We start from the raw sequence: 16,663 nt of genomic DNA, 5'->3' as shown, positions 1-16,663 counted from the left end.
GATGATCTAGGAATCTAAACTTAAAACATGACATGACCCGACACGTCCCGTCCCGTCACATCCCGTCCCATCACGTCATGTCAAGTCAAGTCACGTTGTGTCATGACAAAACTCATGACTTTACAGCTAGTCGAGCCTCCACTGAACTCCCCCCATTATCTGTGTATAACAATAGACAGTGTAATTAATGGACATAGTATCCGTGACGTCACCCTTCTGTTCTGAAGCACTGTGAAGCCAATTGTCAGCGGGAGCCATATTGGAAATGCTGAATGCAAACTAACTGGTGTTGAGCTAGTGTGAGGTAAAAAGGCGGGCTTTGAGCCTCTTAGCCAACAGCTACAGTGTTCCCACCTGTCAGTCAAGTCAGTCATGTCCTTAAATGGGCAAAACTTGTAATCTTAATATCTTCTGAACTGTCGCGTTATAAAAAAATTCACCCCCCGTACAGTGTGCCGATAGAGGAATTAGCTCTCCAGATCAAAGCAGTTTTTTTTAACCAGGCTGTAAACATGTTTATGATTGCTGTAAAGATCGTCTTTTTTGAATTGGTGTGTATGGGGTTTCCTGTGTTTCTGCAGCCAGCCTCAAGTGGACGCTCAATGAACTGCAGTTTATGACACTTCCGCATGGGCTTCATATTTTGAGACTGGAAGTTGCCGCTTGTGTACAAAACTTATATCTAAAAAGGAACATAAACAGCCCACAAAACACCCAAAGCATCATAAGGAAAAGGAATCATATAAAAGCCGAAACTTAGCTTTGCCTCATACAGTGTTTTTCCCTCCATGTCCCGTATACAAGGGAGGATGGTACAACAAACACTATGGCACATTTTTAGAGCACTTACTCAATCTGAAAATCTTGAATCAATCAAGATCAGTTTTATTTTTGCATATCATATTATAAGTACAGCACTAAACTTTTACTTCACCTAATTTGGTCATTTGTGCAAAATGTAAATCAGTGGACAGTGAAAGTAACCTTCTAATTGCAACAAATGCAACAGGCCAATGCCATGAGTAGTTACACTTGTGTTACACATTTAGTGTGGGTGTGTCCAATCCGATTGGTCTCAGCTCTCTTGTACCATGACGCTGTTTTTTCCATCTGCACAGCTCAGACAGAGAACCAGACTGAAGAGGTTCAGCTTCTGAATAACTTTGAAGCTGAACTTTAACAAGTGAATCAGAAAGTGTCAAAGCGCACAACCGCAGTATATGTTACACTGAGTGGTAAAGTCATTAACTGTGACAGTCTGTGAGTAACCACATCTTTCCTGCATGTTTCAACCACTGAGTACGCCATGCTTCATTTGTTCAGTCAGAACCAGGTCATGTTTGAGTTCTCATCAGTTGTTTTTGTCTTACGTGTATGAATTGTTTTCTTGGAATTGGTCAAAGAAGTTTGATCATACTTGCTTTGATGAGCAACACTGACTGACAGCAGAGCACAATTTGCTGTGACCCAAAAGCAGACCACTGTGTTTATTGTGGGGTTTATTTTCACACCTTTGACATTTCACCTCTAGAAGTCAGCGAAGCAACACGCCACGCAACCTTTAAGGTCCTGAGAGGTCGACGTAACATGGAGAGGCCACTAACCAGGGAGTGTGGATGAGTTTAGGGTGATGATGGAGGACATGGACATCCTCTGGATACTCTTGTTTTTTATGTCCCAGCCACCTGGTTGCTCATGAATGGTAAAATCATGAAATTATAGCGGCTACGTTTATTTTCTTATGAATTGCGAGTTAGTGATTTGGCCATCTAATTTAGACTTATCTATATGGTGTGAGACATCGGAGACATGCTGTAGTAATCAGGAATGGAGAGATTTGATATTAGCACAGCCACTTGGAGCCTTGTTTTTATCGAGCTTGCAACTCTTTTGGAGGTCTTGTGGCTGTGAAGAGAGGAAAGCAACTGTGTTGAATCAGTGTTGGCATCCAAAACATTCTTCAGTCTGGAGGCTGGATATGTAGTTTGTTAAATAAAGCACTCTTTGCTCACTGTTGGCAAGAAGAGGGAACACAACATACCCAATGCAGTGGACAAACTAACGCTTAGCCTTATTACATTTATCTACAGCTCCATTCACCTTCAGTTCTGTCTCACTTCCCTTCATTTTCTATTAAACTTCAGCTGCATATGAATCAGAAACGTATCATTACAAAAATAACGAGCTGTATACTATCATTGTTTGTAATGCTTAGCATGTGTCATGGCTCCCCATTTGATTCGCAAAGTTCCCATCATCCTTGACTCTTCTGGAATTTTACAACAGCAGGAGTCACCAAAAGGCAGCGAGGTCATTGTTTTGGTTTCCTAGATATTTTATTATTGTCATGACTCAGGCTTTTGACCCAATAACTTCAATATGTTTCAAAGAAGATCCAGTGAGGTGAAGAAGCAGTTGATTTAGGACATAGCACCATCTGCTGGAGAGTAAAGTTCAATGCTTAGAAAAGGACTAGTTCACTTGATATGTATCTAAAGTATTGATTTTAACCACATGGGACATTGTGAAGAGTGAGTTAATTACTTCTTCTGTCATATAACACGTTTCAAAAAATAAGTCTTTTTTTGTTAAAGCTCCTGTGAGGAACTTTCTGTTTGTGTTGACTTTGGTGCCCCCCTATGCACTAAGTGATCTTGCTTATTTTGTCCTGTACATGTGTAAATTATGTTATCTCCTCCTGCTTTCAACTAACAGTCAACTATTTCACTCATTAAGAGTATTTACTGCAGAAAAGGGGTATTTCGTGACGTGCTGTCCATCACCTCATCTGACACCTACCCTCTCACAGTGATTTCAGGCTTTAAAATAACAAAACAGAAATGATCAATACCTTTTTTAACAATCTTGTTTGCTTTTCTAGGTCATAAAGAGGCATCACTTTTCTTTTCAGTCCATTTCATGACCACTCAAAACTCCTCACAGGAGCTTTAATATATATGTTCAGATATGAGCTTATATTTAAATTACTTCCATAAACTTTTAAGGCGTACTTTCACCCTCCTGTTATGTTGCGAGTCAAATTGACCCCTTTTAAAGTCTATTTTAGGCTATATATGCCCTCCAAACCAGCTAAATGCAGCATACAAATCTGGGCAGCATGTGACAGAAGAGGTGTTGTGTTAATTTATCAACTTCACTTCATAAAAAAAAAAAAATTCAAAATGTAAAACAAAATAAACAAAAATCTATGTCATGTAAAACTATTGTGTTTATATTTAGGGCTTTCCAATGTACATAAAAAAAAGTTTCAACATGAATTTTAATGAAAAACAAGTGAGTTTTCCTCATTAAACCATGATCTGTGAGAATGAAAGAACACCAATGGAATAAATCTTGATTTAAATTGTTAGTAATGGAGTTAAAAATGTGTGTTGGGATTTTTTGGGGGTTCTGACACTTTTGCATAATTGAATATGCCCCCGGTCAAATTGACCTGCAGGAACATTATTGTTGTTCCAGAGAAACGAACATTACAGGAGGGTTAATACCTCTTCAAATGAGACACTTAACATGACTGTTTCTTCCTTGTGCAGAATCCAAAATACAGCACCACTGCCCCAGTAAACAGCATTATTAGTTTGCTTTCAGGTCAAAGGGGATCACATCAATAGTGTAATCTTGGAGCTCCCTCTGCTGGATCACAAGGCAAACTTTATGAAGAGGTCAGCTGCATTCTAAGCTTGTACTTGAGGAAAGAAGAGGGTACCTTTTTATCACAATAGATTAATAAAACAACACATCTAACAGCAGTTACGATGAAAAGAGTGAAAAGTAATTTTTGTTCACACTCAGGTGAAGAATCAACACAGCATGTTTCCACAGTAAAAAAAATCAATGCAATAAATAAAAGGGCATGTTGAATGGGTATTAAACTGTTTCATGTTTCTTTTACAGTACATTTCAATCTTGTAAAAAGGGTTTGAGGCAAAATTTTAAAAAATGGGCCTTGTTTGCAGAACAAACACTAAATGTTTAAAATGTTTCAGAGCCGAAAGGCAGTACTTCATTTTTTTTTCTTTCAGAGACAACATCTCAGGAACAGAAACTGTTCAGCTCGAGGGCTCCTCAGGTAAGGTGGTGGGAAACACACTTCTTTGTCAACATATTTTTGTCTCAGCAACGACTGGATTAATTGTTATGTAATGTGGTGCAAGCATCCACATTCATTGTAAGCATATTAGCATGCTGTTTTTAGCATATGCTTTGCTTAAGGCAACATTACGCAAGAATGGGACTATTTTACGACTTTCCACTCACGGTTTAAGAGTGCTGTTGCAAACGACCCATAAAATAAGTCTATTTAATCTCTCTCTCCCTCACTCTCTCATTTCCTCTTCCTCAGTCGGCGTACTCTTCATGCTCCCTGCACTCTTGGCTTTTGGAATTATGTCATTACTGAGAAATACTTAAGCCAGTGCTAAGGGAAATGTACCCTCAGGGCGTTCAGACACAAAGAGTTATACACTTGTCATGTGAGATGGTACCTGCTTGAACCAGGTTACATAAGAAAAGAGGCTCCATACAAACACTGTATGTACACATTCTTAGAAACAGGCAATGACACAAATGAGAACCAATGCTTTTATTTTGAAAGAGCTGCCTTGTCAATATGTAACTGAATGCAAACGCCTTGTGTCCGGTGATAATACAGGAGAAATTCACAAGGAATGGGGTGAGAGGCCAACATTCTTGACAGAAGTGTTGCATAGGCAAATGCTGATAAAGAGCTTATCCACTGCTGTTTAATACACCAGGTCTCATGATCCTGAGGCACAGGGTGGAAGTAATGAACCTCAGGGCATTAACTGCTGTGTTGGTTACCGGAGTGGTCATGAAGGGAAGATAATGGTGAAGAGAGGCGATAAAAAAAAATCAAGCAAAAACAATTTCAGTAAGAGCCAACTTGTTTTCTGAAACAGAAAACAGGTTTGCAAGTATTAAAGTACTAAGCAGGGCCTTTATCTTTCAAACAGTGTGCTGTTTATAGCAGGTAGTAAGGCTGTAGCTCAAAGGGAAATCATTATACCAAGGAAGCGGTCGTGCTGCATTTTAAGGGAGATGTTCAAATGTTGCTCAAGATTAAAAGTTTTTAGTTATTCAAGATTAGGTTTTGGGAAAAAAAAAACCATTTGAAATGTGGGTGAACATTTAAACAGTCTGTCATGATACACCATGATTACCTTCAAAATAAAGTACATTACTTATCACTCAATATATTATAATAAATCATATTTAATGTAAAGCTGAAAAATAAAATAAAATTACAGTTATGGTTATTTCCTGTCGACACTCTCAAGATAAGGTTGTTTTCTACCACCAAAAATGCATTTGTCTTGTCTCAATAATTAACTTCTTACATAAACATTGGCAATCAGGCCAGCAGCATTTTTTACTCCTGAATATGTTATTCTTTAAATATATATTTGAATTCAGAAAACAAAAACAGACAGGCCTCAAAGCTTTGAGAAAAAGTGCTCTGACAGGAGCTTACAGCATTTGTTGAAGGCTATTTTCTGCCAAACACTGATAACTTTGAGGGGTAGTGAGTATTTACAGCAACTGTTCAGCTTTTACAGGACTGCCTTAAATTCACCCACTGACTGTTCGTTCAGTGGATACATATGTCATCATCCATTGCAACATTTTGGCTGTTTTTCTATGTGTTTTATTGACAAAAATAAGTGACCAAAGTTCTTGGACACCAGGAGAGAAGACTTTTGACTACATGTGCTCACAATAAGAAAGCCAGCCTTGCCTTTTATACTCAAAACAAACTTTGTTTTGGAAAACAGATGGGTTCACTTCGACACTGAAATTGGTAAAGTTTAGTCTGTCTCTGTAATCTGAAACAGCACCTCGTGTGTGTGTCAGAATGAGCTGTCCGTGTAACTAACAGCCTCATTCACTCATATCCAGCTCTTCTTACAGGGTGATAGCTCATTAAATATCTTGTTATATTATTTTACCAAACAATGGCCTGAAATTCCAGTTGGTAGGCTATGCAAACACAGTGTTGGCAGGCTAGTCCTGAATCGAACACCAACTGAATAGATGGCTCATGTTTCAGCCTATCTATGTTTGTGTTGGCTCATGAGTTATGACTAAGTAACAGTGTGTTGCTGGGATAGATAGAACAGCCATTCATGATTAAGAATCACATACTGGGTGCAGTATCTGACACCATGATGATACAATGCACCGGAATGAAATTTCATTGTGTTCTGTGGAGGAGCATCGTCTGAGAGAGTCTTAACTTGTAATCGATTGTGCATCCAGGCTTGGTACATTTTGTTTCATTTTTGGTCCTCTGATGCAAGCTTGAAATTCCCTTTTCTGCATTCATTATGTTGACTAATGATTTTACATATTGTTATTGTCAGGCAGACACATTTTATCTCCAAAACCACTACCCTCCAGGAAGTAATCAAACATCTTTGGTTTTCCCATAACTAAACACTGCATGAGGTTCAACCACAAGCTTTTTTGAACCACTTTTCATCCACTGAAGTTTGGAACACCTACTGGCAGGCATAAAGGGAGAACAATAGCATTGATTTTTGAAAAAAGAAGAAGAAATGTCTCTATGAGGTTTCTGCCCCCACAGCGATATGTTTCAATGAAGCTAGCACACATGATATAGTGGTATTTACAAGGAATACCATAAAAATCAAAGAAAACCTGTTGTTCATTAGTTTGTAGGCCATCTTTCTCAATAAAAAACAAACAAAAACACAACTATATGCAACCTCTAGTATGGTGTTCTGCAGGGATTTGTTTGGAATGCCTTCTGGCAGGCATAAAGGCAGTTGCATTGATTCATGCAAAAAAATTGAAAAAGAATAACACATGGAGATACAAGGTTTCTGTCCCACAGCGATGATATGTTTCAATTAAGCTAGCATGTGTAAATTAATCTCTTGTAATACTGGTACTTACAAGAAATATCATAAAAATTATAAATAACCTGAAGTGTATACGTTTTGTACTGAAAATGACATATTTTTTTGTAAAAAAAATAACTTCATGCAACCTCTAGGATGGTGCTCTCCAAGGTTTTGTTTGGAATGCCTACTAGCCATCATAAAGGAAGATCAGTAGCATTGATTCATGCAAAAAATGAAAAATAAAATATGGAGTTACAAGGTTTCTGCCTCTCAGCGACAAAATAATAGCATATAACTTCACTTTAATTCATTATTGTACTGTTATATGCATGCCAAATTTAATTGGGTTGTAGATATTGTAGATATTTAATGGCCCAATTTGTGAAAATAACCCCCACACCAACCAATAAAAAGATGGGATGAGAAACAAAACATTAGCAGGCCTGAGAGCATGGAGTTGTCCTGATGCAGTGTTGCAAACTGTAATGTTTAGTTAGACAAGGGACAGAAGAATGGACCAACAGCATGAGGCAACCTGCCAGGCTCATAAAGACACATGGACAGGTTGTAGCTCTGTTTTCTGGCCTGTGGCTTGAAATGAAAGCCAGTGTAGTTACACGTTAGAACTCAACCAGGATTACTGGAAATGAATACAATGCACAACAAATAAACAAGAGCACACTGGGATGAAAAAGAACCCTATGTTTTTCTCTCTGTATTGTAGCCTGCGTAATCTTGAACATGTTTACTTTTTTAATTATATACCTGGAAGTTTTGTAGAATTATTCTTGGAACTTTCATACTTGCTAAGCTTATGGATTGAACTGAAATGTATTGTACATTCAAGGTTAATTTACTTCATGCTTTATTCAGTAACACAATGGATGATAACCATCAACACTTACTGCTTGTGACTGGTGGGTTCATACTGTTCTTACCAAGTTGATTGAATGTGTGAGAGAACATAAATTAATACATTTCATAATGTGAAATGCAATGGGCTAATTTCTTCAATCTGCTGGTTATTAAAAGCTTTCTGTTTGTTTTCTCTTGGAGGCAAGAAGAACTGGATAACATCAGAGGTGATGAGATCAGACAGCTACAGCAACAAAGACCTGGATGGAGGATAAAGATCATGACGAAGAGGACTGTCTGACCAAGCTGCATATGCCGTAAGTCATGCTGTCCTGTGCTCCAGCTGCAGGAGTTTTGTAACTATTTTTCAGTAGTAAGGTAAGATGAATTCTCTTTACTTTAAAGAGATTATAGTAGTTTTACTATACTTCCTGCTTTCGGCTGAGGTATTTTATAAACCCACGGATGCTTTTTGTGATGACTTTGATTCGGATCTTGATGGTTTGTGGTTGTTGTGTGTTTTTCGATGCATTTATATTTCAATACCTGTCCCTGCCAGCTCACCGTATGAACTCCCAAGGCTCTTCCTGTATATCTTGCCGGCTTTATTGCTTTTCATCACCACTGGCAAATTTCAATAAATCCAGAGATAAGGAGGGCAGATGTTTTCTCTTACAACAATCTTCATCACGGGGATCACAGGACTTTCTGGGACGTTCGTTTAAACGTTCACGATGTATATGATATTTTATGGGTGGTTATTTTTCCTGGAAGGGTTTGATGTCAGATATTTAGAAGAAAACATGACACAAAATGTAGTCAAACGTCCTCATGTATCCACACATGTATGATAGCTGTCTGTCCCTGTTCTCATCAGGCAGGAATGAAGCCAGTGTTAACAGCTTGCATAAGGCTTTAATGTCTTAAATTAAATGAAACATTCAAACTTATTTCCTGATGATTACATCAAAAATGAGCTTCCTGCTCATTTCAGTTGGAGCTGTGAATCAACTGCGATGCCTTTTTACATACAGCCTGTCTACTTTGCCTCAGCAGGGGGGCTTCAAACTGAAAAGCTACATTTTCTGCTCTCACCCTTCTTCTTGCTCATCAGCAGTGGAGGTCTGAGTTGCATTCCTTAATTATAAGAATTTGATGTTCCCTGTGGATGTTCTTGACTCAAGAATGCGCACGCACAAAGTAATGAAACGTGACCCTTCTTTACACACACAAACACACACACACACACACACACACTCACACTCACACACACACACATCCTCACATGCTCACATGTACATGAGCTTACAAGGGCAAGCACACACACCTTAACACATGAACACGCACTCACATGTATCGAAACACATTCACACTGCAGCATTTAAAGTGTAATTCCTCAGACATATTCACATCTGCCTGTGCTCCCCTGACACGCAGCAGGGTGCTAGAGTAGGAGGGGTGGAGGGTGGATGGGGGGCACGTGGCAGAGCTCTGCACAGCATGGTTCTAGGTTGATGAAGACAACATCCACACCCACGCAGCCTCTGACACCCATCCTCCCTGCCGAACAAGACGCACAGAAGTGAGGAGAGCTCCATAAAAGATTTACCAGCCAACTGAGGTGGTCTCCCTCAGAAGCTGAAGTGGAGGCCCGTGGTTGGAGGAGAGGAGCAGGGAGGGAATTCCAGGGAGAATCCTGGAGTGTGTGAAGTGTGATTTTGTATTCAGAGAGCAGATTTAGCATTCTACCACTCAGGAGCGATCATTCTCACAGAGGCTCTCATCCAGCCTCCGTTACAGTCGGGCTCCTGCAGACTGCATCTCAATACAGTTTGATTGCTGATGAAAGGAGACACTTGCCAGCCCCATAAACATCGGCCAATTACAAACTCCCGTTAGACTTCAAGAAAGTTTGAAAAGATCACAACACAGAGGTCAGCACAGTCACGTGGAGGCATGTGGTTCAGGTTTCTGAGGTGAAGCCTGCACAACACTTACAGTTTGCCTTGTAGCAGGGACCTCCTTAAAGAGAAGCAACATTTTTCTTCAATGCAACCCTGATAAGTCTGCAACAGCAGTCTCTGAGTCCATAAATGTCATCTATCTGTCATATGAGAATACTGCATGTATGTACATGTTTACTTGAGAGCCCAGCTTTTAAACTCTAATGTGGAAAGACAATATGCTTGAAAGACATGCACCTAAATAGACCTGCTTGACTCCTTCCCAACCCATATCTCATGCTGTCGTGAACATAACACTTCTGTGACGGTTAAGCTAAGTGAAATATTATTTACAAAATTTCCCCTGAGTCACAAATTTCTCCTGCAGCAGTAAATTAGCTCCTCGTGCAGGCTCCTTTCAAAACGTGAGTGCATCAGAGAGTCATATTGCTTCAGTGCGTCCTGCCAGGAAAACAGGAATCTCATCTCACTCTGTCACAGATAGTAAAATTAGATGAGGCTGCAGTGCAACTATCGCGGTTGAGCTGTGCTGCACAGTCAATACTGTATGTTGCGTTTCTACCGTCTTACAGCGACATGAGGAATTAATACCCGAGGATCCCACGCGGAATAGAGGAATCGGCAAACGGATCGCGAGCGCACATCTGACAGCGTGTAAAACACCATGTGCCTAACACGTCTGATCTTTACTGTTCATTTACGCAGAGAAAAATGTGGAAAACGGTAAGCAGAGTTCAGTGTGTAATCCGCTGTTGCTGCATCGGTTGCGTCTTGGCACAAAGTTTTGACGCACGTCCTGTGTAAGCTCTGCGGCCACGCTCAGGAGGCACCTGAGGAATTTGTTGCTCGGGCCAAGGTGGGACGGTCCTGCCTCGTGAGTACACGAAGCGCGCGCTCCTGTCTCCATATCACTGACACTTGAATTAATTCCCCGGCTTCACGGGACGGACATGCATTACGAAACGTGCACGAGCAGCGAAGGTAAAGCTTCGAACATGCACGCAGATAACCATCAAATGACACCCAACACGTGCTGTCATATTTAGCTGGTCCGGATCCAAAATTTATTCCGGGCTTTGTCGCGCGCCGGAGCTGCTTGAGAACAAGCGCAGCTTACAAGCCTGTTTGTGTTTGCACCTTGCTGTCAGCTTCTGGGGAAGCACTTTGTAAAATGAAGTTGGGAAGCATCATTTTGTTCGTTGCTGTTTGCTCTTTCACCGCTTATTATATTTATGAGCCAATTCCTGAGGACATAGAAGAAAGATGGAAACTCATGCTGACCAACTCTTTCTTCAGGAGTCTCAGCCACCTGGTAAGAAAACTATATTCCTCTAATAATATCTGCATTTACTTATAATTACTCTGGGAATAATTCCCTTTGCAGCCCTATTAAACGGATGAATAACGCGTATTTTATGCGAGTATAACACATGATGCGTTTATTTGACCCTCTATTAGGCAGAACAAGTTATGCAAAATCATCTCCGTGTTGTTTGCTCTTTCAGACTCAATAGTTTGGAAACGTTTATTTTGCTGTTGGGATATACATGCTGGTTACACCTGATTATGTCAGATGCTAATCCAGGTATTGTTTTGCCCTGCTCACCTGTTCTAATAATAGGCCCTAATTATGCCCGTTAGCCTTACTGTAGCACATTGTGATGCAGCTAATGTGGCTCTTAATAGGTTTAAACACCTAAGTCATGCACACCCAGTTATAGTATGAGTATAGCAATATTTGGAGGGAGTTTTTTTTATACCACTAGTGTCATTATTTAAAGGTAATATACTCAATTCAACAATTACTTATTGTAATTACTTACCCATACATGATTGTTAACTATTTTATAATGGCTGGACTTCTCTTTCTCATTAGCATTATGTAAGTGTACGTTGATTATATAGCCACACATGTCTCATGACAAGGTCAAAAGCTGTTGCTTTAAATCATACGTTATAGCAAGTTGGCTGCTTTTGATGAGGCTTTGATCAGAGTGTTCTCGTCACAGTGGATGGAAAGCATCAGCTGATGAGCCTTGTGCAAGCCATTGAATGCCAACCTCATTGGATATAATGGAGTACAATTCATGTTTTTATCCTACTATATTCAGTTATCACTTCTGGAAAATGAAATTACTTTAGGGCATGGATGACATTTAACAGACAGCATTCCCTTGTCTATATTCTCCATGCTCTACCTCTGCAATATGGCCACAAGTTTAACCATTCAAGCTCTCACTGTTTCGGGGCATAGAAAGGTCCATTCTGTTTATGTGGCTTCAAATAGCTTCTTTTCAATTAACAAGAGATAACCCTACTCGCTCAGGTATGATGAATCACAAGAATTCCAAATCTCATATTCTGTGTTCCCCCTTTCCAGGCAGACCTCAGTGAGCTACTGGGGCTGAAGGACTACATGGGGGTGATGTACTTCATCACTCTGCTTGAAAAGGTAGAACCGGTGTCTGACGAGCACGTCAAGGTGACAGTGGAAACGTTTGATGGAGTTGAGGTGATGCTGTATCAGCCAAAGCAGCGGGGCGGTGATGTCGAGCTCAGGAGAGCCGTCATATACCTTCACGGAGGAGGATGGTGCCTGGGTAGCACCCGTAAGTTGATGGGTTGGCCTGTTGTCTCTTCCATCAAACAGAATTATGACTGTGACATTTATGGATGGGTTTAAGATTAAAGTCTTAATTGCATGCCACCTTTGCTCTGAGAAAGTATGCCAAAAAATCTCACTTCAATACCTTTAAAATTTTAGAGACAGCCTATGAGGAACACTGTGGCAGGACTGTCAATAAACAGCAAACTATCAAACTAGAGCCACTGAGCTTTCACAATTTCCTGGGGAAATAACACACCGTCTGCTGCAGCAGTGGGAACCCAGAGGGTGGTTTCCCTTTAATCCAAAACATAAAGACATGACATGCAGTTTGACACAACTCACGCTGTTTTTGCAATCTGTTGAACAGTTGCAAGAATTACAGTAACACAGATCTTTCCATGAAGAAGCACTCGCTACATTTGTTTCCTTCATGTAATGTGATGCATGATGTCAAAAACGGGTGCTAATTTTTGTGGTGCTTTGTTTTGCTTCATAACACCTGGTGTAATTTGTGTCTGCCTTATCTGTCCTTGCAGGGATGAGCCCGTATGATCTTTTGGCAAGAACAATGGTAACTGAGCTGGATGCAGTGGTTCTCTCTGTAGAGTGAGTATATCAAAATGTAAAGCTTATAATACACAGCAGCTATTATACAGAGCATAAACTGCTGTGTATTAAAAAAAAGGTCCCGAAAGTGTTTCAGGGTTAGACAAGTGTAATTAAATGTGGTTAATATTTTGCTCCCATCAGATATCTGTTCTCTATAGTTTAGTTCCACTCTGCCCCCCTTCCCTGTTCACTCCAATCTCTCACAGTTTTTCCGACATCACATGTGCCTGTCCTCCCTCATTAGTCGGAAGTGAGGATGCAGTAGAGTGGAGCTAACAGGTTTTCATTCGGGTCTCACTAGACCTTTCCTCTTTCACAGCTACACACACTGGTGTTTCTTTTAGCCATGTCTGGCTCTCATTCTACTTTTAATCCTGTTGCTTTTCAACCAACACTCTTTCCATCTAACTAAGTTGCAACTGTAGACATCAATAGTTCAGGGAGTGGCTGATACAAAGGCATTAGGTCATACCTCTCTCGCTCTGTGTGTGTGTACCACGCTTGAGTTTGTTGACGGATCAGTATGCTGTGCAGATGAGTTTATCATTGTAGGGGTATTGTCTTATCTGCCTCATCCAAATTCCGGTCTGCAATTTGTTGAAGATCCAGTGGGTAATTTCAGTTTCACAATCTTAAAGTCAGCCATGTGTGGCATTTGGCCTTTTGGACTGAAACATTTGAAACACCAAAATCCACAACTTTTTTTTTACAATCTCAGTAATTGTTCTGTTTATTGGGGAAAACAACTAACCCCAACTGTCTCTGTTTGCAATTTATCTGTGTCCTTGAATCACAGATTCACATCCCAACAGCCTGGCAGACAGAAACCAATCTGTTTTATTTTCATGCATTTTATGATAACGTCGCAATGAAGCACAGAGTTTATTAATTTACAACAAGGTTGGGCAGCTGTCTAATTTGTCCTCCTGTTTTTCTTACAGACATATTTCCTCTATATGCAGTAAAACAACAATGCTGAATTGCCCATGTTTGAGGTTGTTTCGAACAAGCTGATTTAAAAAGACAAAATAGAGAAACATGCAGCTGTTCTGTTTAGATTTGGCTCCTCTTTTGAAGTTTTCTTGTTTTTCTCCAGATAACTCACCTTTATTCTTCCAGACTCAGAATGCTCTCTGTGCACATCGATTATCTAGCTTTAATCTGCTCCTTTCTGCTTTCTCAGGTACCGTCTTGCCCCTGCTCACCATTTCCCTGTCCCATATGAGGACGTGTACCGTGTGGTCAAACACTTTCTCCAGAAGGGGGTGCTGGTTCAGTACTCTGTGGACCCAGGACGCATTGCTGTGTCTGGGGATAGTGCAGGGGGAAACCTGGCAGCTGCTGTCTCTCAGCAGGTACTGAATCTAATTTATCTCGCTGGTGACAGATCTGTATCTCTGTTTCATATTATGGAGAAATAACTGGACAACAGACTTTATCTGTTCATGGAAACAAGATAATATTCAGCTTGAGAACATTTCTCTAGATCCTCTTTGATAAGGAGAGCAAACAAGTGACCAGATGAAACACATGTCAAGGACATAGTTAACAACCTACTGGTATTGTAATTTGTAGAGATTACTATTTAAGGAGGATATACTTCAGGGAAAACAATATAATTATGGCTTTGGGGACTTAGTATTACATAGGCTGGCTAAAAAGCTTGATCAAGCTTATGATGGTTAGAATCCAACCCATTATTATTTAAGTACTTATGTAATTGAATTCTGAATTCAGATGTGCTCTTGGGTGGAGGAGAGGGAGTTTGACGCAGCAAACATATTTAAATACTGAGGTGCTGGAAGTGAATTGTGGGAAGCCTCTTTGGTGGGGACTCTCAGGTCTTTACTACTGCTTTACTTTGGCAGCCTGACCGAGATCGTCCACATGGAATTTGGCTTCTTCATTTAACTGATTCTCCATACCGTGCTGTCTCAAGCACGGTCTCCCCAGTTGGAACGATTTTATGTGGAATTTTATTATGTTGATCCTGGTGTTGTCCTCAGAATACCTTTAGTGCTCAGAGCATTTAGTGCTGAGACCGGGACCAATTTGTTAGGTAGCATACGTAGATGATTGACTCTCCATGTCAGTTTAATGATGGCTGTGCCCATTCTGTCATTTGATTTCAACACATATTTTAGTGCACCTTTCTGTCAAGGTGACAAAGAAGATATTTCACAAGCACATTAAACCATTCTAAGAATCACAAATGTTTTATGTGGGTAGTCTGGATCTGTGTACCATCCAGGTGTGGTGAGATAATTAGCCTTTAGACCAGCAGCTAGGTAAGAATTTTCCAACACTTCCACAGAGCTTTACATCAGCCCTGCTGGTAGGTACAGTGGTGTACCTTGCTGTTGGAGGAGAGCTGACATTTAGGCCACTTACAGAAATAACGTTGACGAGTCGGTGTAAGGTAACAACTCTGACGCTCAGTGACTATGACTCAGCCAAAACACAGTTTGCACTGTCACAAAGGTGACCCCATGACAACCCGCCCTCACAGGAAACTCTAAGTTGCTGGTCCTGCTGGTCTTTTTAGATTCCTGGAACTTAGCCAAATAAGCTCTCAAGCTGATAGATAAACAACCAGATTTGATTTATTAAAACTTTTCCTGCTGCCACTGGAAACAAGGAGCATACTGCATTCTGTGTCTACAGTAAGATCACAGATTATTTTCCCCAATAGATGTATCTTATTGTGTGGATAATTATAACTTTTATGTGTCGTTTTAAGAAACCCACAGTGTATTTCAGCAGTATATTTATGTGGAGACATTTTTTAATAATGATAATAATAATAATATTAGAAACACACTGAATAAAACAAGGTATTGTGCCACCTTTTAATGAAATGTGTTTTCAATATATTTTACATTTCATCATCGTCAGGCAGAAACCTTGTATCTCCAAAATCACTGCTCTCCATGAAGTAATAAAAAACTCAGTTTTGTGTCTTCTGCATTGATAACCATTATCTTTAAATCAGCATCATAACTGCCTCTGCATCACTTCTTGAATAACTTGGATTACTTTTGGGCCACTCTGTTCTGGACAATCTCTGTGTCTCTCCATCTTTTTTCCCTTAAGAGCTATAGCTGTGAGTGATGGCTGGCCTCAGTCATGAGTGTCACACTCACTTTACTCACTGGCACTGTCAACTGTTTTTAAGAATACTGTCTCTCAGAGGCCTAGACCAAGAATCTAAGACAACCCCCACTCTTTCCCTAATCAAGGGAAATAAAACTTACCTTATATTTGTGTCATTATGGTAAGTTGGCTGAAGAGCTTGTGTTTTCTTAGACACACAATGTGCATCACTGTGAATTCTTGGGTTTCAAGTTATGTTTATTTAAAAAAAATCGTGACAGTTCAAGACAAAGTTCAAAGTTACTTTTTTATTCACAGTTATAATCAGCCTCCTTTTACAAAAAAGACTGCACAGGACAAGATGTGATGAATTAAATGAAGACAGTGCCCAGTACCAAAATGGTAACTGTCAGTAAAAGCAAGACACAAGTAAAACAAGACAGAAATGAAATAGAAAGTTAAAAAAAAAACCATGGTAAATAAAAGCAGATTAGGTTTGAAACAGAACAATATGTTTGATTCAGTACTTTTTGTAAACAGCCTTGAAACGTGTTTGATCAGATGATTTTTGTTGGGTTTTCAGTTATTATTCAGTCTCAGAAATATTCTTTTTCATGTTTCAATTTCTG

General features: G+C 39.9%; 1 protein-coding gene across 2 annotated transcripts in view; it reads left to right on the top strand.

Annotated features, from left to right (window-relative positions):
• The window catches only part of aadac (arylacetamide deacetylase), a 32,393-nt gene that overhangs the window by 14,099 nt on the left and 1,631 nt on the right, over nucleotides 1–16,663 (top strand). The window contains exons 4-9 of one of the 2 annotated variants that reach the window (XM_034700421.1): nucleotides 4,044–4,090; nucleotides 7,962–8,077; nucleotides 11,230–11,309; nucleotides 12,105–12,333; nucleotides 12,869–12,938; nucleotides 14,125–14,296. In XM_034700421.1, the coding sequence (XP_034556312.1) occupies nucleotides 11,298–11,309; nucleotides 12,105–12,333; nucleotides 12,869–12,938; nucleotides 14,125–14,296 (483 nt within the window). In that variant the 5' untranslated portion in view covers nucleotides 4,044–4,090; nucleotides 7,962–8,077; nucleotides 11,230–11,297. Of the gene's footprint in view, nucleotides 1–4,043; nucleotides 4,091–7,961; nucleotides 8,078–9,806; nucleotides 11,037–11,229; nucleotides 11,310–12,104; nucleotides 12,334–12,868; nucleotides 12,939–14,124; nucleotides 14,297–16,663 lie in introns of those variants that run through there. The other variant, XM_034700420.1, reaches the window with a different exon arrangement.

This window comes from Notolabrus celidotus, chromosome 14 (genome assembly GCF_009762535.1).
Source record: "Notolabrus celidotus isolate fNotCel1 chromosome 14, fNotCel1.pri, whole genome shotgun sequence".
Classification (NCBI taxonomy): Eukaryota; Metazoa; Chordata; class Actinopteri; order Labriformes; family Labridae; genus Notolabrus; species Notolabrus celidotus.
Note: the sequence above shows the minus strand (reverse complement) of the source record. Positions and strands in the feature narration are given on the sequence as shown.